A 24,622-nucleotide genomic window follows, 5' to 3' on the forward strand; every position below is an offset into this window, starting at 1 on the left:
ACATTACTTCACAATTTGTAACAATATTGTTATTTACAGATATTGTCTTAAGTGTAGCTCCACTAGAAAAAAAATCTAAATTAAAATGCTAATTATATAAAAAAGAATGAGATCTTCAGAAGTTCTTATGATATTAAAGTCAGTGGAAGTTAGCATTTACTGTGATGGAAGCACAATACCAAACACTTCTAAAAATAAGAAACTAAATTGCTATTTGTTTTATTTTACAGAGAAAATATTAATAATAAATATAATGCAATAGTCATGGCAATACATTTCCATACTGACCTTGCATTTGGTAGCTATATGGAGCCTGTCCTGGTTGAGGTGTGCTAAAGCTTGTACCATAGCTTAGAAAGCCTGTCTGTCCAGGTGACTGTGACTGTGATAATCCACCTTCTGTCTTGATGCCTGCCCACAATGTACCTAAATCAGTTAGTGGACAGCAAATCTATTTGTTCATATTCAAACAATGATGGAAAATAAATCACATAAGCGACAGTGCTTTAAACATATATCTGGTACATGCATTACAACGGTCGTTCTAGATATGTACCTGGTGGATGTGATAAGGTATGTCTAAATGCACATAAAATGTGAGTGTTTTAGTTCAATACTGATTATTAAAAATGAAAAATAATAAGAGAAACATATATTTAGGAAGTTGCGCTTTCCAGAAAGGCACATATTTTTGTATTATTTTCCTGCAACACTCTCAGAAGTTAACTTTTCCACAGTTCTCTGAAACTGAGCAGAAGGCAGAAACTTTCTTTATAGATGTAACCATCTCCCCCTCCCCCTTTTTAATAACATCACAGTTGAGATTTGCATTGGTTAACATTTATGACTTAATCTAAATGCAGGACTGTTGCTACTTATATAGCTCCAAATTCTACAGAATGCATGCATTTCCCTTATAACAGGTAATTAAGATGGCCTATTAGCAAAAATGTGATATGCATTAAAGTAATATTCTATAAATTATATACCATGTTTAACCAATACATCAAAATAACTATAATGGACACTAAATATGTCTTAGACAACCCCTCAAGCTAAAGGGGAATACAGCACTATCATTAATCTGCACTAATGACATGAAAATCCATTACAAAACCTGTTCTAATTTACAAAATTCAGTAAAGGGCTAATCCATAGCCCACTGAAATCAATAGAAGGACTCCCATAAACTTCCATGGGCTTTGGATGAAGTCTTAAATGACTGAGCAATGAAATATCTGTGAATGAAATATCAATGAAATGTGCATTATTTAAACACTAATTTAATTTTAATGTTTAGTGATATTTCATAATGTGCTACCTTTTTAAAGTAGTCAGAAATAAAATCATAACATATTTTGAAGAACTTAGAATTCATTGCAACATTTTATGATCACCTCTTTGTTCAGAAACCACCATTATTTGGGGTACATTATAAAAATATGGGCTAGTAACATTCTGTTGTAAATGATTATAGCATACATTTATTTACTTCATGGATCACATTTTAAAAATTGGACTCCTGTGCGGTATGAAAGGGAGGGAAGTGCACTTGTAAAATGTGCAAGAATATGCTCCAAATATCTTTTGTGACTGCATATTTTTCATGCATAGTTTTGAAACATGTAAAACTGTGGCCCTGAATTTTTTGCTTCATAACTATTGCTGCCATGTTTGGTAATTGTCAAAGCAATTGTACTTAAATAAATTGTTCCCTTTACTCTCTCTTTTCTCTTCTAGTTCATCCTGTACTTAAATCCTAATGATGAACCTGACACTTGGACCTACTATGAAATTCCTACCTTAAAATGTTTGTGTCAACTATGCCCGCTGCACTTACATTGCTTAATTCAAAAGATCCTTGAAACCAAACAGGGATGTACTATGCAGATGTGGAAGGAGAACTTGGCCTCTAAATATGCCTTCACCCTATTTGTTTCATGCTAATGAGGAGTCCCATAGCTTGCAGTGTGACAGCTTATGTGACTATAGTCTATATGAGAGGGGCTGAAGGATGTGCTTCAATGTAACCATGCGTAAGAAAGCAACTGTCAATTACAGACAACACAGATGACAGGGGGGCAGCTGAAGTGGGGAGGTAAATTCAGGCCCCACTGAAGTCACCTGGCATTTTGCTATTGGCTTAAGCAGGATCAGGATTTCATCCAGCAAAGGAGATAAAAGGAATAACCATATGCATTTCCCAGGCTCCCATACATAGACAAGGACAGGATCTCAGTAAGAGAAACTCATAAGAAAAAAAACATTATTTGCACGAAAATATATTTTAATATATTATATACATATTAACGTATTCATTCTAAAATGTAATGTTTTAGATGTTTCAGAGGTGAAGAAAAGCGTTAATTTTAGAGAGTCACATATTGGCAATATAGATCAACATGTAATCTATAGGGAAGACAGGTGAAAAAAGCAGTTGTAGTAGGTACAGTAATACTACCAGCATATTAATGAAAATTATATTTTGCATAAAAAGAGGAAAACCAAAACAATACATAACTACATCAAGTGGAAGTATTTACAGGGTCCTACATATTTCAGCTGTCGTAAAGACAGTCAACTAGAGATGGAATTATTCAGCCTAACATTACTTCCTATTCTAGGCATAGGGAACACCAGCTCATACTGATAATGTCTTAACTACCAGTATAATGGCTAAAAGAAAACTTCTGAAGTGTGTTCTCATATATTACTGTATTTACTGGAATACAAGATGAGTTCCCTTGCAATCAGCAGGGGGGAAAGTTCCTCGTCCTACATTCACATACAAGGAAACCACATTAAATATATTGTCTATCTTCAAATTGCTGCTAAAAGTAGTGTGTGCTCAGTACTGGAAACCAACTGTGAGGTTGGTCAAATGCAGCCAACAGTGAGCATGACTATAAAAACACATAACTCGTATTGGGCAAACATGCTGATGGGAATCTACCATGAGGATAGGTTAGCGCAACCCATTTGAAGAAGATATACAGTAGTGCCCCAGTGCAGTCCCCCTCAGCACCTACTCTTTTTCAAGTCATAGCGAACCACTGCATTGCATTCATTTAGACTTTGTCTTTACTCCTACAGCTAAGCTGCACCCTTCTCTCCCATTTCCAATTACTCCCGTTTCTTCACCAGCCTTAAATATCTGGCAAACATCACCAAATGGGTCCCCAAACAGTTAACGCAGAATACCTCTGTCACCCCCTCTCTAAGCCTACTGCATATGACTAGTGTGGCCTTGCCCTCCATGAGATAAAGCCAGACAAAGTTGCTCTACACCTCATTTGCATACAAATTTTTAGAACATCCCAGGACTCATGACAAGAACACCTGGTTCCAGTCATGAGGGGGGTCGAATTAACACATGGATCCTTTGTTTGGGGTACCTGGAATACACACACAGACTAAGCAGTGCTGAGCTGTCAGATCACCATGGCTTGAAATGCTGTCGACTCTGGTGGGGCCCAGCCCAATGAACTATATAATAAATCATGAGCTTTTCGACTTTAGGCTAATATCATACATAATTTGTCTTACATATAAATAGGTGCTAAGTAGTAGTTAAAAGTGTATTTATGGAGTACCTGTGCTAAAACTTGCAGCAGTTTCCAAAAAAGTAAAATACATCAATTCTAAGGGAACTAAAGCTATGGGTACTATATGCAAATTTCTGAAACTGTGTGTATTTCAAGGTCAGTTTTTTCAAATTTTGCTTTACTTCTATGTGCTCAAGGGGAGCAGGATCTGGCAATAAGGAGGGGGTAAAGGGGCTACTTGACCCCTTCCCCCCCCAAATTTATTTTCCCATATGTGTAGCAGGGGAACGGGACAAATTCAAGACAAGCCTCCAATAATCAGATTCTATATGTGAAAAATTAAATATAATTTATAGTTTTCATATATACAATCTAAGTATGAAGGAGGTCATCTTATATTTGAGTAAATACAGCAATACCATATATATGGTGTGTGTGTATATATACATATATTACAAAAAATATATCCCCAGAGACATATGGATCATATATTTTCAATATACTCTAAAAAGGTGCACATTTCATACTTTTAATGGTTTTTCAATGATGAAATGTTACGTAGGCAGTAGACAGTCTAGTAATATTATAAGTGGCCAGGTTGGGTTAATAGGTGCTTGGGATTGCCTAAAACGAAGAAAAAGTAAGTTATTTTTCACGTTTTAAATCTGCTGCTTCTGTGAGATCTTTCCCTTGAGATATTACCTTGACCACTTCATTTTTTGCAGGGGACTCGTCAATGTTACATAAAAAATTACATCTGTTCAATTTTTTTTTCTCTTTGCATTGTTTTTAAAGCACTAAAGACTTCCAGAACATCTGAAATTAAACTCTGGAGGTCAGATCTTTAGCAAATATAAATCAGTATAACTTGAATGACTTCACTGGAGCTAAATTAATTTGTACTAGCTGAGGTATAAAAACCTTTATTTATCATTTTATCCTTTTATGCAGTTGGAGAGCACAACTCCTACTGAAGTAATAGAAATTGTATGTGTGTAAGAGAAAGAAGTAGGTGCTTAAATTCTCCTTTTCTCCTCGTCTGCTTCTATCAACAGTGATATTTTATTAACTTCAATTTATAGCCTTAGTTCCTTATATAAGTAGTATTCAAAAACAAAGTAAAAGATAAAAACAGTGTTGTATAGGAAGTTATGAGACTTGATATAGAACTACCTTCATTGCATTTGTCATGTAAATTAGTCATTAAACTACAGTAAATACATTAATGTAACATTCCTTGTTCCAAAAGGGAAATTACATGCAAGATTTTTATTATTAGCACGCACATAAATAGCTATTCCATTAAATACTAAAGCTATGCTTTCTAAGGGTAACAGTCCTCTACAAAAATGTTTACTTCAGAAATAAAATAATATTGATGTTGACTCTTACCATACGAAGGGATTCCATAGGGTTGGCCTGGCTGTGGATACGTGGCATAAGCTGTAGCTTGTTGCATCCCTGTAGTAAACTGCGTCTGCCCATATGCAGCCATAGTTTGTGAGGAAGGGGTAGGAAGAATATGTGGGTATGGTCTGCTATTGATTACAAATGATAAAAAATAGGAAAGCCTTTGAATTAGAGACAGACAAGCAAGTACCTGTGCTATGCATTAAATAATTCGGCTATCTGATTAACCATGCTCATAAGATTTTATGAGAGAACAAAACTACTACAATTCATGCAAAGAATAATAATAAGTCAATAATAAAAATAACTCAATAAGAACTTTTCTAAATATTCTTTCAAATAAACTCAAACTAAAAGAATACAAATCAAAAACTCTCTCATGAGCAAGCTTTGGTTTAAATTATGATTTAACAGATGGACCCAATTATGATTCTAAATGAAGCTAGAATCTGCCTATTTCAATTATTATTACCATTATTTTTATTATTATTTAAAAAAAGATGTCATACTTGGAAGGATAAATCTGTGGTGGAGAGAACTGGTGTGTTTGTCTTGGGCTGAAACCACTGCTTCCAATTGCTGCACCAAAGAAAAAAGAAAGCACATAAAAGTGTATTTAAAACAGAACGAAGGTCAATATTTATTTTTTGCTAAGAGAATATAATTAACTAAATTATGACTAATTATCTTAACTAGACAGTAATATTTTAATAGTGACTGGTACCAGTACAGGAGTACTCGATATTAAACGGCCTTTCTGTTCAGTCACAGAGAAATAACTTAATTCTTTGCTTGCATGCAGATAATATTTTCAAGGCAAACACATTATTTCCAATAAATGCCAATGAAAACACTTTACTGAAAGTGTTTCCTTCTTATTTTCAGAGGATTGTGATATTTTAGTGTAACATTTTATTAACTTTTGGAATATTCAAAGACCTGTATTTTATAACAGTTTTAAGTATGTTTCCTATTGAAAACACATGGACAGTTACAGAGCATGTGCCTTTTTTCAAAAAAAGTTCGGTAATACATACGATATATTATACCTGCTTGTGATTCTTTCTTGCACTATCTACTTAGTTATAGTATACTTGCAGACTGTGAAAAACTTTAGTATTTCATAAAGATGCCATGATGAAATAGCAGATGAAACGCTTAAGTGTGGGAGATGAAGAAGCTAACCTATTTTTATTCCAGAAGTTCATGCATTACCGGTTCTAGATACCCATTTGTGAGTCCACAACTATCACTGCTAACAGAGGAGTTTTAAATAAATCCATTAAAAGAAAAGCTTTTGACATTTTAGGGCATCAAAGAGAAAGGAGGTCAGGTATATTTGCTTAGGCTGGGTCTTATGTCCCCATCATTATTTGCAGATGTACCAACAATAAAAGCATTTTTCTTTCTGATTGCTATTTGGTTACCATTTTTACTTTATGTCCCAAGGTCAATCTTGAATCCCTTGCTGGGAAAAGGTCAATTTCAGGTGCTGAGATCTCTGTAAAAAGTCTTTCCTGGCATCAGAAAATACCATGCCCTTTTGTTAAGTGCTTAGGAACAAACAAGATATGGGCAATACAATTTCCAAAGATAGTCAAACCAAGCAGATTCTTATTTTGTAAGTCGGAAGTGAAGACATTTGTTTTCAGTACTACAAGTACATAGCTATTTCTATAGGCATGACCATTAGTGAGAAAGACAGCATAAAAAGAATTTCTCTTCTCATATTTTTACATCAGCTGTTTCAAGTAAAATGTAAGTATACCCCAACTCTATAAATTTATATTACATATGCTTATTACAAGAATCTTGAAATAATTTCCAGTCTAAGTGTGTTCTCACATACTGTGCTTTTAATCACCTCTGAAAAATAGTGAAAATAATTAAAGTATCATCTTTCACAGAGCAGTTTAGTCTATTAGCTAATGGAATTAAAGTCTTCCAAGGATTGTTAAGGTCCATACGAGGGGCTCAACTGTTCTTTCTATCCGGGCTCTGTTTGCTGCAAGAACGACTGTCAGGAAGCCAATTATAGCTCCCTGATCTGGTGCTGGTTCCAGCATCTGAATAGCTAGTATCTGCTGTGACTCCCATCAACATACCTTGCATCAGCAGACAATCAATAGAGCAGGGCTCTGTTCTGACATAACCCACATCTCACATCTTATAGGCTTCATGAGTAAGAGGGTTAGAGATGAAGGTCTGGTATAGGAACCAACTTTGCTGTGTTTATACCAATGGGCAGTTACTCTCTGCTAGAGAAATCCATCCCCTTCACAGCATTTGAGGACCTCAAATAGGGTGAAGGATAGTGGTAAGTCTATCCTTATTCAATTCAAAACTGTACTCTTTGATCTCTAAAAATATTTTGGGTGCAATCTTTGGTCAAATCAGCATAGATACCTGTGGCCTATATCAACAAAGGCACAATATCTGGTCAATTTTAAGTGGATCTTTAAAGTCAACACGTATCTGTAACAATCACTGTAATTACCATAACCCTATTATACCTCCCTGCAAACACAGTTGTAATTTGTATATTTGAAAGTGGGTCCAAATTACAAATAAGAAAGGCAGAAACACACAGGCTAGGGACAAACATTATACATAAACTGGTTTAAGTGATCAAAAACTGGTTTAGACCTATATACAGAACAGATGTTGAGTGCACACAAACCAGTTTGAAAATGGCTGAAATCAGTTTGAGATAAACCTGGGTGAATGTAGGATCAGACTTAACTGATTTGGCTCAAGCCGGTTTATGCAATGTCTGTCCCAGACCCCCTGCTGGTTTAGGATAAACCAGATACCCCCAGCATCCCACCATGCTCTCTGGGCTGGATGGGACTCTCTGCTCCACAGCAGAGCTGGCCCCTCCCCTCTGCTCCCTGGCTAGAGCTCCGGCAGAGACCTGCAGACACAGCAGGGTCTGCCTGGCTTCCCCCTGCCCTATCCAGTCTTGCTGCTCACTGTTTAAGCAGGAATCCCCAACCCCCCCAATCTCCCAAAGCACAGAACCCAGCCCAAAGGACCCTAGGCATATGGTATGCTAGCTAATACTGAGAGGTGTCTGTGTGCATCTCTCTCTCCAATTTCACTAGGACAAGTAGACAGAACAGTGACTGGCTATTTGGATCTAATTAACAGGTCAGCCGGTAAGCTGTTTAAGAAGAGTCTGAAATAATGGAGAGAGACTATTGTTTTGCTGATGAGGTGATAATCACTGTTATCATCCCCCTGCTGGCTTGCTCACCTGTCAGTTTGCTGCAGACAGTAAAAAGCAGCAGGGAGAGGGAGATTGAAAAGCTCCGTATCATCAACAGATGAACGCACTGCACAACCCCCCTTGCCTCAGAGGGCTAGCAGGGGGTCTGGCAACACTCCTGCCCTTTGAGCAGCCAGAGAGAAAAGGCCTGGGACTATGCAGGCAGACCTCTCTAATCAGAGGTCCTGCGGGGGCCTGGCCATGCTCCACCATCAGCTCAGTACTGTGCAAGGGAAGGGATGGCTGCTCTAGTGCCCCCTTCCCCCAGCTTGTAGCCTGAGCTACAGTAAGCCTGAATTTCCTCAGTCCAGAGAGAATGCCTGTCCAGTTACAAACAGGTTCAGCCTAGCCAGGTTAGACTAACCTGCAAAAACTGAATCAATTCAGGTTCAGGCTTTTTGAATGTCTGTCCCTAGCCACAAAGAAAATTGGAACAGGTCTGAATTCAGACATTTGGGTACAAAATCCATAGATAACCCTTTCTATATCAGGGATTCCTTAGCACAAGTGGAAAACAAATATATATGTTACAAGGAATGCCCGGAATTCAGTACAATCATAAAGATGCACTGGACACCCCAACAACTTTACAAATTTGCAGCTGCTCCCAGTGACTGTGTTAATCTAGGATTGTGTTAATTTTAGTACCATCCCAGAAACTTGAAGCAACAAGATGTGATCAAATATTCATCTGTGGCTCCCTCATCACCAGACTTCCAGGATATATGTTATATATGCAAAACACACAAGTGTATGAAAATATAGAGATGACTGCCCTCAGAAAATGAAACAATTAGCTTGTATCATAATTTCCCAAGGGGAACTCTCATTGCAGACACCGATGGATATCAATAAGCTTGGTTTTGCATTCCTTATTCAGGAAACGTTCTTTACTAACTTAAACAAGTTGGCTGAACAAGGAATGCAGGATCAGGCCCAAAAGAAGGCAGAAATTGCAAAGTTAGCACAGCCTTTTATTCTGAATTTCTGTAGACTACATTTAGATTGAAAAGGGATGAAAAAAGATAACTGGAAAAATGCCTTTATTTACTCCTTACCTGATCCTGAGAAATTGTCTAAAGACCCGTCTGCTGTAGTAGTAGCAATCTCACTGCTGCTCATTGGTTCTGTTTTAACTAGAAGTATAAATAAAATATATTCTACATACACCTAATATTTGTATACATATACATATATGTGCATGCATGCATGCGCACACACATGCACGCACACACACACTAGTCACAAATAGAATTCAAACAGAATCTATTAACAAATATTTTAAATTCTTTGTATGCCTCTATTTTGCATTTTATATATTCAAATGATTTTTAAAAATCTATTTCTGTCCCCAAGAAATAAAAGCCACTGTAACAAACTAGAAGATATCGTTCTGGACAATAATTATGTTGAATCACAATGCAACTCTGACTCTTCTTAATCCAGAGACTCAACAGTCTATAAGAAGCTGTATTTCAGTAAGCAGAGAGCTGTTGTTTCTAGGCTGAAGAACAAAGTTTTCAGCAGTGATCTGAATGAAGCAAACACTGAAAATTGCCTTAATAGGCTGGTAAAAAATCTATTCAAACTATTTTTGAACCAGAACCAGACATCATTTTTAAATGCTGAAATCTTTGATTATTCAGAGAATGGACTCCCTTAAAATTAACAAAAACCTAAACTGTTTCTGTATTAGAATTTTGGCTGAAAAAAAAATCTAAATTTTTCATTGGGGAAAAATAATGTTGTTCTGACCAACTCTAATTTCTTCCTCAAAGTGGAATTTTACTCTCTAAATGACTATGTAACAACAGCAACTTATTCTGCAATGATAAATACACAGAGGAAATGAAGTCATTACTAGTTACTTTGTTGCCAACAAAGTTGTTATTATTTATTCCAGTTTGTAGTGCAGACACAACACAACACAACATTTTTGGAGCAGGGCTTTTTCTGACTCATTCTTCCTCATGAATCAGTCAATTAAGCTCTCAGTTAAGAGACAAAAGGGACAGACTTCCAGTTACTCCAATCCAGCCTCACCAAAGGTATCACCTAGATGCTCAGACTGAGGTAGGGGTGAGAAGTGGCCTTATATTACCATGTGTACTAAAAAGGTTAAAATATAAAGTCAGAGCTTTGTATAAGAATTTATTAAGACGAAACAAGCTACACAGTGAGACTACAAAATTCCATTTTTTACATATACCTCTCACTAAGCAACTGCTGGATATCTACAGCCTTGATTCTTACTGATTTTGCCTAGGATTTAGAATTAGCATTGGCAGAAAGCCATATGGAGCTTGTAAATTGAGCATGACAGAACACAAGAGGAGGGTTCCTCTTCTGATTTCCACGTGTCCCTCTCTCTCTGAGACCTTCTCTATGTTTCTTCATGCCAGGAAAGGTAGGAGCAGTATATGCATAATGTTAATATAATTTATTCAAAGGACAGTAACTAGATTGACAAACTGATTTTTGTCCATACAAACTGCAAGCTTCTCATTTATGACACTTGATCTTGGTAAGTAACCTATCCCTAAACCCCTTCAATATTTCTAATATTCCTAGCTACATTCTTTTCACTCCCATGCAGGATTTTTCAATAGTAGAACAATAGTAGAGCTATAGTTCAATGTACACCTAACACTAGGGCTCTTATGCTTAATTTTATAGCAAAATATAACCCTATTTGAAGAGCTCAGAGTGAGTAAAATGAAAAAGTAGGGCCAGATTCAAGTCAATTTTGTAGGTGCCTTACCTTCCAAAATTCCTAACAGAATTTAGGAATCTATCTTACAAGTCATCCAAGATGGGTCCCACTCAAGGAGTGGCCAAATTGTTAGAGCCCTGGATTTGGAAGATACAGAAATCTAGAACTCCCTCCTCTGAAAGGCTACAAAACCTGGCACCCTCCTCCATGATCTCTAGGCTGTTTACATTTACACTTTAGACAGTCTTTGATTTAAAAAAACAAATAAAACAGAACCCCCCCAACCCCCCCCCCAAAAAAAAACAACCCACAAAAATAAACCTGGTAGCAGGTTTCTCAGGGAAAATCAGTGGCGTACTGATGGTGGGGGCCCTCTAGGGAGTACTCGGTCCCCTGACAGCACTTCCAGGCTCGGCGATTGGCCACTGGGGGACCCTCCCCCGCTCAGTGATCAGCTGCCAGGGGACCGTCCCCCGCCCCACCCAGCGATTTGCCACAGGGGGAGATGGGGAGGCACAAATGCAAGCATCAGCCCCTGGGCTCCAGAGACCTATGGTACACCACTGGAGAAAATTCCCTACAAAACTGCGCTCCCCCACCCCCACAAAGGGAAAACTGGCCTACTAAGTTGTATTCTCACTTCTTTGCTCTCTGCCTGCCTTGATGAATCTTGCACTCTTGACTGCTCTGTGGCTCAGCTTTGCCTAATCTACATTATAACCTGGTAACTGGGGTCTTCTTCTGGGAACTGAGAAATATAAGTATCCTCAAGTGGAGGATGACCTAGAACCCAGATCTGCCTGGTTAGCGCTACTAAGCAAAAGGTATCAAGGTTGAGCTAGGCACCTCCCCACTGCATCTTCTGAAGCACAATGACAGAGCCACCTAAAGTGTAGCTTTGAGTCAGATACTTGACCTCATAGTGATAGGAAGTGTCAAACACAGCCTCATGGGCAACTGGTGCCTCCTGAGTCCGGGGGGGGGGCACTTGCCCCCCCCCAGAAGCTGGCACTTCCTGGTGGGCACAATCAGCCATGGAGGGACCATGGGGATTGCTTCTCCTGGTACCCCCGCTCTCCAGCCGGCACTCTCGGTGGGGAATGTGCACCCCCCGTGCACCTCCTATGTATTGCCACTGCACAGCCTCATATCCATCGTTTCCTATTGACTAGCTCTATGAACCTCCTTCCTCAGCATCTAGACTTACTGGATTCTTCTTGGGAGGTAATTAACTTTTTCCAAGGACTCAATAGGAATTCTAGGTGTCTACCTTTTCCCTCCAGAGGAAAGGTACCCATATTTTAGATGTGTGAAAAAAAAAATAGTTTTGGTCCAAACTGACCTGCCCAATAGAGAAACAGGTAGAAACAAAATCCGTGTCTTCAGAGTCTCAGCTACTGGACCATATAAGCTCTCTGCACAATATACATGCATCACTCCACAGACTATAAAGGAGTGTCAGTCTGTCCCTCCCACCATTCTGAGATTCTTCCCAGACTAATTTTCATATTGTTACGTTCATAGAAATGATACTGGAGAATGGATTGTTCTCTGACTGGAAAACGGGGTGAAGGAAAATAAAAACAAAAAGGAGGAATCTAGCTTGGGAGTTCCAACCTGTAGAATTCCTGTAAGTTTGCTTCTCCTACCTCTATGCACTTCCACTTAAATGTTATGTTTCTGTTGTGTGAAATAGCAAAGCTTTCTTTGCAAATGTCTGGGTCACTGAAAACCTGGCATCCCTAGCAATTTAAAAGCCTTCCATAGTCTAGACCTAGCATCCATCCCTAACCATTTAAAAAGCCTTCCATAGTCTAGAAATGCATGGTATCATTTCTTCCAGACAATCTTTTTCAGAGAAATATTCATTTTTCAATTGGACAAAAATGTCTGGTCACTGTAAACATAAAAACCTGGTTCACATCTACTGAGTGAAGTTTATCTTGATGTCACATTAACGGGGAAAAATTGCTAAAAGTGTAGTTTCACTTTGTGTGAATTATTAGCAATATTTTACTTTAATAATTTTTAGAGCTGAATTTGTTTAAGTTTATAAAACATAGAAACAGTAATGTAGAGAACACACAGGAGCTACTTTGTCAAAGCAGGAAATGAGACACTAATTGATGACGGAGGAACTCAAATATTTTGACACAAACTGTTCCATAATTTTCCGCAGCACATCTCATATCAGCTGTTATGCTTTCTGCATATATGAAAACAGGATAAGAAAATGAGAGTCCAAAGCTCCTGATCTGCATACATGTTCCTAACTCTAATTCACAAATAAACTTTACTGTGCCTTCAGCAGGGAGAACTGCAAACCTGATAATTTCATGCTGCAGCTTGCCAGGAATTTGACAGATATAGGAAATTAAAAACCCTCCATAGCCCAATCAGCCAATATTATCAAAATGCCAGTTAAAAATTGCATACTTGAAACTTTCTGGTACTTAAGAAAGTATATTGAAGGACTGACAGTTTGCTATGCACAGAAATGCATGGGGAAATGACAGCATAGGGCCCATCTAGTAGATATCTTTATAGCCTGCCATGGATTCTGACTGCAGAGAGAACTCTCTGACCTATTCAAGAGACCGGGTGACCTACTGCATAGTGAACTCTCCCAGAAACTTGAGGAAAGACACTAAAAGCAAGGCTGTAGAGAAGAGTTCCTTAGCCAAGCTTGGAAGAGAAGGTGCAGTTGCAAGGTATGCAACTCTGGCAGAATACCACTTCAGTGTTTTGTGTCTATCAAGTGAAAATATGGAGATGTCCAAGCAAGCAAAAGCTTGGAAAGGCACAATACGTTATTCTTACATTTTTAGTCAAACTGAAAAAGCCAAAAAGACAACAAAGAGGAGAAAAAGCCCAAGATTATTAGCCAAAATAAAAGTCCAACAGGTAAGCTATAGATAGGTAGCATACATTTGAAGTTCTAGGCAGCTGCATAACATATGCAAGAACGGGAAAATACAGCATACGAAAACCCAAGTTAACAAGACTGCTGAGATGGAACTAAAGCAGCTTTATATTGAGCCATGTTATTTGAAGAGACATGTTTTGAAATATCCAGGTAATATTGTGCATATTTCTGCATGGATACTGCAAAAGATGTAGTAGGATTACAAATTACCTTTCAAATCCCACAAAGAGCAACACTTATACACACATAATCTAATGCTTTATATAGTTCATTTGCCAAGTAACAACATTCTAATTCAACATCACCTAAGAAACAAATATTACATAAAAATGGGAGCTAGAACATACTAAACACTTTCTAAAATGTATTCTTACATACAGAGTTGAGTGTTTAACTTTTGGCTAAATATTAAAATCTTGTCCTTAACCAAGGGAAAAAAAGAAAAGAAAAAAAGAAGAAGAAAAATAATCAGTGTTCATGGGAAATGAAGGTAAGAAACTCAAATATGCAAAATCAAGAGATTCTAGAAGTTATGCTAAGTTACTTAGGAATCTACTTACTTAAGAAGTTATGTTACTGTAAACTTACCTTGAGCATTTTGCATAGACTGTTTATCTCCTGCTATAGACTGTATTATTACATCAGTTAAAATTTATATTGTACATGTTCTTAGCCCAAAGAGCTGAGAACCAATTAAACAATAGAAAATGTTATAATATGGCTGAATAAGTGCTGCAGTACAAACCATAACTTCTGACTTGTTCACCTTTCACAATTCATTAACATTAGCTTTTATAGTTGAGATAAAGTTGTAATGCAGGTTCTATTAACTATAATATTCAATATGAGGAAATAGAATAAAAATATATATATCAGATAAAATTAAGGACCTTGATTTTGAATTCAAATATGGCCAATATCTGCTTAAGTCCATGTGATACCATTACCATCAATTGGATTTTGTAAGACTATAGAGGTGTATATACTTCACACATAATAGAAATCTCTATTCTATTTCATCTTCCTGAGTTTTCCTCAAAGAAATATGCCACTTGAGAAACGAGCTACAATTCACAAAGAACTAAAAGTAAGGTTTTGAACAGCTTCACCAAATAATCTTCCTCTCTTAGAAGGTGCCAGTGCCTTAAGGATGGCACAGTTTTATTAATGGAATTTAGTGAAAATAAAATTTGCTAAACACCCCTATAAAATCTTCTAAAATAGGGATGTCAAAAGTACAGTCCACAGAGACCTATCATCTAGCCCACAGGGTTGTCTGTGGGTCTTGGACCAGCACACTGCATGCATCATGTGCCAGCATACCCCCACATGCTATATACGGTATGCAGAGTCTGTCTGGTGAGGGCTACATACAGTGCAGGCGCTGGAGCTGGTGCATGCACTGGGCTAGTCTGAGGCACACATTTATGTGGCATCTGCACCAGACCAGCTGTGCACACTAGGTCTGAGGCTGGTCTGGACTGGGCCCAGCTGCATATGCCAGATCCACTGCACGTGGCTGGTCTGGCATGGGCCTCACACACAGCATGCACCCTAAACCAGGCCCATGCACTGAGTGCCATGGGGCCTGGATTTAATGCATGCTGCACGTGGTGTGCAGTCAAAGAAGTGTGATCTATGCAGCGTCTACACTGGAGAAGCCCTGAAAGCTAGATTTAAGGCCAATCTGGTTCAAGCCCAAAGACCAACCCTGTGAGCCAGATCCAGCACACAGAGCCAGCCCACTGCAGGTGCCACATGCAACACAGGCCCCAGACTGGCCCATAGGTTGTGTACAGCATATGCCCCAGGCCCACCTCATGAGACATGTGTATGTCCAGGGCCAGCACATGTTGCATGCAGTGTGTGGAGCTGGAGCTGGCGAGTGCTGCAAGCAACACACAGGGCTCATCCAGGGCATGCACTGCATGTGGCACCTGCACCGGACCAGCCTCGTGTCTCACCTGGCCCACAGGCCCAAATGAGTTTGACACCACCATTCTAAAGTATCATCACAAATAAAGGAAAAAAAAATAATTCATTTTATATTTTCCCCTTGGGTGTCTTTGACATCCTCTCACACGTTTCATACCATAGATTCCCATTTTTCTAATTTTATTTTCAAACTTTATACTTGAAACACAAACTTTAAAAGACCTACTACTTTACAGTTCCTACCAGAACAGCCTTGCTCTATTTTATCAGCTCTCCATTCCATTTTAAAATTTTATCTCAAAACATCTCTTCTCTCCTTAATTCATAAGTTCCCACAACTTCTCTTACATATATTATTTGCCTCTGCTATTAGGTGACCAGAAGTATTCTCATATCCAATTTTTGATAGATCCCCTGTATACCATACTGCATCATTTGTTAAAAGGTAAACCAATAAATATTTAGACTTTCAACAATGAGGTATCATGTCTGAACTATGTGCCCAGCAAATCAAAAGTTCATTTGAAAACTAAAAATCTCAAAGCCGTTCAAAAATCCTGTTATACTGTCTCACATCTAAAGCAGTCTTCAAGTATTGTTTTCAAACTATCATATGAACTGGATACCAAAAAGGACCCACACAACATTAGTGTAAAGAATCAGATTATCAAATAGCATTAATTCAGGTGAATGTCAAATAAGGGTACAGACAGACATCACAAGTGTATTGATATAAAAGGAAATGGATACAAGTTATTCAGATGCAGTTAAGTCTATAACATGTAGGTATAAAAGTGTAGCTAACTGCTCTAACTTCAGTCTTGCTTCATTCAGTGTCAAGGTAGACAATGTACTAACTTTTATTGCTACAGTCTCATGCAGCCACAACAGGATAAGTGGAACAGCAACTGTGTGCTACTGACCAGTAGCTCCTCCTCCCATTTTGAAGAGGCTAACACGTATGTTTGTTGATTCCCTCAGCTGAATATTCCCTTTTAGTTTCCTTTTCAGAATGTCAAGCAAAGGAGCATCAGAAATGCTCTGGAAGGTATTATTTCAATACTGGCCTGAAGCGGCTGGCTCTAAGGCCAGGGACAGACATTCAAAAAGCCCGAGCTTGAACTGATTCAATCTTTGCAGGTTAGTCTAACCTGATTAGGCTAAACCAGTTTATAACCATCATACATCCCCTCTGGGCTGAAGAAATGCAGGCACATGCCTGCAGTGTCTCAGGCTAGAAGTCAGAGTGTGCTAAAGTAGCCCTCCCCTTCCCTTCCACACTGCTGAGCTGAGGGTGTGTGTGGCCAGGCCCTGGCAGGATGCTCTGATTAGGAAGGGGTTTAAACCCCCAACCTGACCTGCACCATCACATGCTTTTCCCTGCTCACTGCTTAAGGAGCAGGAGTGTTGCCAGCCCCCCGCCCCAGGCTAGCAATCTAAGACAAAGGGGAGGAGCGCAGTACATGCATCTGTTGGTGATACAGAGCTTTTCAATCTCTGTCTCCGGTTGCAAACCTGACAAGGCTGCAAACCAGCAGGGGGGGCTGATAAAACTACAGTGTTATCAGTCCACTGGCAAAACAAAAGCCTCTTTCATTAGTTCAAGTTGTTCTTAAACTGTTTTTTCCAAGGAAGGAATGGAGGGACATTACCAGCTAACAGCTGATTAGTTCTAAAAAGCCCTAAGGCGACACTGTCCTGTCTGTTTTGTCCTGTCTCCCACAGTGCAGACTGTAGCCAGCATGTGGTATGCTAGCTAACGCTGAGAAGTGTCTGTGTAAGGCAGAGGGAAGGGGGGAATACCTGCTTGATCAGGGAGTAGTGGTGGTGGGGGCGGGGAGGACATAGGGAAACTCAGGCAGAAGCCTGCAGTCTCTGCTGGAGATCCAGCCAGGGAGCCTCGGGGTGGGGCCAGATCTGCTGTAGAGCAGAGTACCCAGTGCAGAGAGCATGCTGGGATGCCAGGGGATTCTGGTTTAACTTAAACCTGGAAGGGGTCTGGGACAGACATTGCACAAACTGGTTTGACCCAAATCAGTTAAGTCTGATACTGCGCTCAATCAGGTTTATCTCAAAGTGGTTTCAGCCATTTTCAAACTGGTTTATGTGCATGAACATCTGTTCTCTTACAGGTTTAACCAGTTTCTGATCACTTAAACCGGGTTATGTGTAATGTCCGTCCCTAGCCTAAATGCTTAATTTGCATTAACACTATAGCCACAATAGTGACACTATAGCCACTTCCCAACACTGGCAGTATAGAGACCTTGAAGGAACATGCAGAGTGATGAAAAGCCTCCTCATTATGAGTGGAAATTGAGCCACAATATTTTCAAGTAGAAACTCCTTTTTTAAAAAGTAATACATAATAAGGTGTTCATGCAAGTAACTGAAAACAAACACTACATTTTTACCGCTGTGGTTTGTGGGGTTGTCATTCCTGGCAACATAATGTGTCCTGCATACACTTTTGCACAATCTTAACTATACTAAGAGCAGTCCCAAAATTGGGGTAATCCTAAATCGAACAACACACAATAGATGAAATTAAGCATATATTTAAGTGTGTAAGTAAGATCATACCCTGGGTACCCGATCATACTCTGGGTACCCAATGACATATACCATAGCCATCATTTGAGGGCAGAAAAATGTGTTCACGTGTAAAAAGCCAGTGTAAGAATCCAAGGAAAATCTCTCAGGATTCTCCCTTCACTGACCTTTCCTTCTTTCAGGGCTGCAAGGACATAAAAATAAAAGGGACCACCTGTGTCATCGAGTCCAATCCAAGCACAGACAACCACATCAGATAAATTCCATGTATAAACTTATCAGCTTCATCAAACTCCATTTTAAAATCTGTTAGTTTTTTTGCCCCTACCTTTCCTGAGTCTTAGAACCTTTATTCCTTTGATGTTTAATAGAAGGTTCTCCATTTATCCATGCCCAGTTTATACCCATTTGTTTTTGTGCTAACATTATACTTTAGCTTCAAAAGCCCCCTGGTGTTTAACCCTACCCACTTCATGTATTTGAAAAACAATCATATCCCCATGATAACTTTACAAGACACTGAAACATTTCTATTACTATCCTTTGGTGAATCCAAGATAGGGATTAAGGTGCCATACTACATTTATTTGCAAAGAAAGGTCCCACCTGCTTAGTGGACCCTAATGAGTTCATAATGTTACCTTTAGAAATGTCTTTCTAAAATTCTTTAGTGGTACTATTACCACTATCAATATCTAGTACACTGAAATACTTAGAATCATAGAATCAAAGAAAAATAGGGTTGGAAGGGATCTCAAGAGGTCATCTAGTCCAACCCCCAGCTCAAAACAGGACCATCCCAAATTAGGTCATCCCAGCCAAGACGGTCTAGCCAGGTCTTAAAAACCTCCAAGGATGGAGACTCCACAACCTCTCTGGATAACCTGTTCCAGTGTTTTACCACCCTCCTAGTAAGGAAATGTTTCCTAATATCTAACCTAAACTTCCCTTGCTGCAACTTGAAACCATTGTTCCTTGTTCTGTCATCTGTTACCATTGAACATAATCTAGCTCCATCCTCTTTGGAATCAACCTTCAGGTAGTGGAAGGCTGCTATTTAATCCCCTTTCAGTCTTCTCTTCTCCAGACTAAATAAGCCCAGTTCCCTCAGCCGCTCCTCATAAGTCATGTGCCCCAGCCCCCTCACCATTTCCATTGTCTCCAGCTAGACTCTCTCCAATTTGTCCACATCCTTTCTGTAGTGGGGGGCCCAAAACTGAACATAGTAATCCAAACTATGTCCTCACCAGTGCTGAATAGAGGGGAATAATCACTTCTGTTGATCTGCTAACACTCCTACCGATGCAGCCCAGTATGTTGTTAGCCTTCTTGGCAACAAGGGTACACTGTTGGGTCATATTCAGCTTATTGTTCACTGTAAATCCGTTCTTTCTTGTAGAGCTGCAGTAGGTCTCCAGTCTGTACTGGCACATGGGATTGTTCTGTCCTAAGCACAGGACTTTGCACTTGTCCTTGCTGAACCTCATGATATTTCTTCTGGTACAATCCTCCAATTTGCCTAGGTCTCTATGAATCCTAACTCTACCCTCCAGCATATCTACTACTCCCCCCAGCTTGGTGTCATCTGCAGACTTGCTGAGGGTGCACTTCATGACATCTTCCAGGTCACTGATGAAGATATTGAACAAAACCAGCCCCAGGACCAAGCCCTGGGGCACTCCACTTCATACAGGCTGCCAACTAGACACTGAGTCATTGACTACCACCCTCTGAACCCAATGATCCAGCCAGTTTTCTATCCATCTTATACTCCATTCATCCAACCTTTACTTCCTTAACTTGCCTGTGAATATGCTGCAGTAGACCATATCAAAAGCCTTGCTAAAATTAAGGTACACCACATCCACTGGTCTCCCTACATCCACAGTGCCAGTCATCTCATCAAGGAAGGCAATCAGGTTGGTCAGGCATGACTTGCCCTTGGTGAATCCATGCTGGCTGTTCCAAATTACCTTCTTCTCCTCCAGTGATTCCTGCATGATTTTTCCAGGGACTGAGGTGAGGCTAACCAGCCTGTAGTTCCCTGGATCCTTCCTTTCCCTTTCATAAATATGGGCACTATATTTGCCCTTTTTCAGTCACCACAAATTTTTAAAGATAAGGTCAGCAGCTCTGTAATTACATCAGCCAACTCCATCAGCACCCTTGGGTTCACCCCATCTGGCCCCACAGACTTGTATATATCCAGCTTTTCTAAATAGTCCCTAACATGTCCTTTTGCCACTGTTAATTGCTAACATCCTCCCCATACTGTGCTGCCAGGTGCAGTAGCCTGGAAGCTGATCTTGCCTGTGAAGACTGAAGTGAAAAAAACATTAAGTACAGGTTTCCCTTGCTTTATGCTGTACATGTGTTCCTGGAAAATGACACATAACTCGAATTTGCATAAAGGGAACCCACTCTACAACATAAAACATAGGGATATGTTCCAAGACCTTGACTGTACTAACACTCAAGACCCATTTCTACCACTTTTAGAAGACAATTTTGGTACTCACCAATAGCAGATGGTATGAACAAGCACAGAGCGCTATCATAATGGGGATGGCAACTACAAAAACACTTGTCGCAGACAACAAGCAAGGAGCACAGATCCACACAGGAGACTATATTTTGGTGTGTGTCACTCGCACAATGCACCCCACAAAGCAGCTGACTGCAGGCTTTCACCACACTGATTGCATAAGAGTGAAATTATCTCGCATACAACAAATTTTTGGCATAAAAAAGGTAAGTGCATAAGAGCGAATTGACACATACAGAACCCACAAAAAGCAAGGGAAACCTGCAGTTCAGCCTTTTCTGCATCATCTGTCCCTAGGTTGCCTCCCCCATTCAGTAGGGAACACACTTTCCCTGACCCTCCTCTTACTACTGACATACTCATAGAAACCCTTCTTGTTATCTTGTTACCCTTCACATCACTTGCTAACTGCAACTCCAACTGTGCTTTGGCCTTCCTGACTTCATCCCTGCATGCCTGAGCAATACTCTTATATTTATCTCTAGTTGTTTGACCAAGTCTTCACTTCTTATAAGCTTCCTTTTTGTGGTTTAGCTTACTGAAGAGTTCCCTGCTAAGCCAAACTGGTCTTCTCCCATACTTGCTTGTCTTCCTGGTATGTATTTACTCATCTTTACATACCTACGTCTTGTACATATTTACACATCCACCTGAGTATATACAGGCTTTAAAGCGGGCATGTCCTCAAGCCAACAGCAAGGTAGTGTGTGTGTGGGGAGGAGTTGGGGGGAGACAATGTTTTGGTGATTATGCTATTACCTTAACATATAACTAAAATAATATTTTAAACAAAAAACATTTTGATGAAGACAAGTTAGAATAGCATCTAGGGCTACCAATCAACTTTTAAATCAGAATGTTTAGTTGAAAAGCATAACCAAAGCAGCAACATTTAAAGCTTTCTGAATAAAGACCAGAAGATAACGGTAACAGTTAAGAGATTGAATTTTATAACAAAAGACCTTTGGTGTTCAAAGATTTCCATTTGTCATTATGACATGACAACCATGAATTGTTACCCCTTGGTTACAAACAGATTGATCGAAGGATTCCCATGTTCAGCAGAAGAAGGTTTATCAAAGGAAACCTAGTTGTTTTATTGATCCTCATCCCACTCCCCTCCTAAGTGCTAAAATGCCTTTAAAACTTATCAGAGTACCTGGCTTGTTCCAGGTAAAGTCATCACCGGATAAAATGAACCCTTGCAGAATCTCAGAAAAGTGCATATCTCTTTGTGAATAAAAGACTGTTAGTTTTGATTTTTCTGCTTTTAAACATCACTAGCAAAGAGACTCCTGACACACCACTTCAAAGACCACTATCCAGCCCAATCAAGCTAACTGTGAAGAAGTTTTTGCTAATATTTTAACTTTAGTTTCTCTTCCTCTGGTCTGACCCACATATCTTTGTTCCATATTTTTTGTTGGTGGTAAGACAGTTAGAATATTTATCAGGAGTGTTCCTGGATCTATTCCTTCATCATTTGGACAGAACACATGAGATGATTTTTGGGGTGGTGATACCATTTTTTTTCCTCCTATGATCTCCACAGAGAATGTGTTTGGGGACACCATTTTCTCTACAGATAATGGTTGACATGTAACTCTTTAAGGTCTGTGTGCAACCTGCTAGTATTCTTTAACCTTTCTAAACAAGGCTCAGATAATAATGTGCAATGATACAAGCCCATCCCTCAATGAGCAAAAAAGATTCTCCTGAATACCCAGATAGAAACCCAAGAGGTTTGGTCTTCAGCCAGAACATGGCGAGCTAGGTAGTGAAAAACTAGGACAATATTTAATTTGAACATGTATCACTGAGACATGAAAGACAGAAATGGAATGGCCAAAGCCTGAAAGGCCGCTTATATGTAGAGAAGAATTTCCTTTCCCTCTTGGCCAGGCTCTAAAGTCCAGGACTGACCAACTGAGCTGGAGTCAAATTCGTTCAGATTATGAATAATGGCATTAGCTAGTATTCTCATTGTGCCAGTACCAGGAAACTCCCCTGGTTGATCTAACAGTCTCCTAATTAAACAAGGCAGCACAATGACTTCCCTGTTATTTCTGCTGGCTCTAGAATTAGATGATGTTTGTAAACCTTTGAAGTATATTACACAGTCTTTTGAAAGACTACTAAATCAAAACTGTTGTCCTAGTAGCTACAGACTCTCAAGAAACATGGGTTTCTGAAGTTGCTATGTTTCTGTATTCAACATCCTCTTCTACTAAGAGAGGAACTTCTAACTCAAGTCTGTTACGTAAGGGTCACTGATTTCCTATGTTCACCTCCTGAACTATGAAGGAAATATTACCCCCAGAAGGTAATTTGCATGCAAGACATTTTTATCCATCATTTTGAAATAGTGGTACCTGATTTGTAGTTTCTGATGAAGCTACCTCCATTAAAAACCCAATTTTAAACATCTCTGCCATCCATTACCACCCTCAAACAAATCTCCTTGGAATGTCATATCCTACAACATAGAAGTTTATTTGGCAAGTTTGGAAAAGGAGTTTTATTCAAACAATAATGTTTGAAAAATATCCCAGAAATTCACCTTTTAAATAATTTTCTTAATTTGTTTGGAAATCTCTGAAATGGCTTCACCTATAAACTTGAAACTGATTTTTTTTGGCTTGTTTTAAAAGGGGTGCGTTTGGAAAAAGGGAAGGGGTGAAGGAAGTATTTGAGAGACTATGAAGAGAAGATTATGTTTTCACATTTACACAGTGATATGTTTATAAATGTGGATTCAATATTCCTAACATCAGACCTTGCTATCAGAGCTGCTGAATCAAGCCAGAAGGGCAGCGTCAAGGTAGACTATGAGGAGAAGCAGAGGACAATTACTTCGGAAGTGAGGATTTACACTCATATGGAAGAGTATGAAAGCAGTGCCCCAGGGCTTCTGAACAAGGAAAGACAACAAGAAGGTTCTTGGGAAAGAACACAAGAGCCTGGAAGAGGAACATGAGAGCCTGGCAAGTGACAGAAGGAAGAATGGAGGAAGAAGTCGTAAGTTTAGGTTGTCCAGTCACCTACTTCCTTCCCAGGGAAGCATGCGCAATATCATGGATTGTCAAGGAACCAGAATCCAGGGTATACCCCAGAATCCGGGGTATATTTGCATAGGTGACTGGACTGGATCTATTACAATCTTTTCTTTCTATCACATGCTTGTCTTCCTATTCTCGACTAGATAGGGCTTGACACTACAATGAGACTGTACTCCCTCCCCAGCTAATTCGATTTAAACTGTTCTCATACTGAGGTAGATGTTACTGCATCAGTTACACTTGTTTTACATCTTCAAGATTTTGTTTACAAGGTTTAGAACCTTTACGATATATAAATGGCAGAAAGTCTGGAAATGGAACCAAAAACTCCCTCAGTGCTAAGGTGATCATCATCCTAACATCATTCAGTAATTTTACAAAATTATACAGAATGGTTAATTTATTAGGGGTGTATAAAATGGGCCATATTAAATTCAGATTTGGCCTGAATTGGAGATAGTGATTTGATTTATTGATTCAGATCACTATCCCCAATTCAATCTGAAGATTCAATGCTGATTCGGAGAATCAGCAATTCAGCCATAGACACAGCTTTAAATGTTTTTTCTACATTCCTCGAGGTACCAGGTGCAGCTCATGAATGCTCCAATGCTGGGGTGCATGGAGCATCCCACAGGAGCGTGGGGGTGCTCCCCATGTGCTCAGTG

At 39.3% G+C, this 24,622-nt stretch overlaps 1 protein-coding gene across 9 annotated transcripts in view; it reads right to left on the reverse strand.

Annotated features, from left to right (window-relative positions):
- Positions 1 to 24,622, reverse strand: part of EYA1 (EYA transcriptional coactivator and phosphatase 1) — a 339,152-nt gene that overhangs the window by 109,051 nt on the left and 205,479 nt on the right. For 4 of the 9 annotated variants that reach the window (XM_019527786.1, XM_019527785.1, XM_019527793.1 and 1 more), the window contains 4 exons: positions 9,282 to 9,359; positions 5,465 to 5,534; positions 4,938 to 5,083; positions 289 to 426 (listed from right to left, as the gene is read on the reverse strand). In XM_019527786.1, coding sequence (XP_019383331.1) covers positions 289 to 426; positions 4,938 to 5,083; positions 5,465 to 5,534; positions 9,282 to 9,359 — 432 coding nt within the window. The remainder of the gene's footprint in view (positions 1 to 288; positions 427 to 4,937; positions 5,084 to 5,464; positions 5,535 to 9,281; positions 9,360 to 24,622) is intronic. The other 5 variants (XM_019527789.1, XM_019527787.1, XM_019527788.1 and 2 more) reach the window with 5 other exon arrangements.

Source organism: Gavialis gangeticus, unplaced genomic scaffold, assembly GCF_001723915.1.
Source record: "Gavialis gangeticus isolate Ggan-Ray unplaced genomic scaffold, GavGan_comp1, whole genome shotgun sequence".
Taxonomy (NCBI): Eukaryota; Metazoa; Chordata; order Crocodylia; family Gavialidae; genus Gavialis; species Gavialis gangeticus.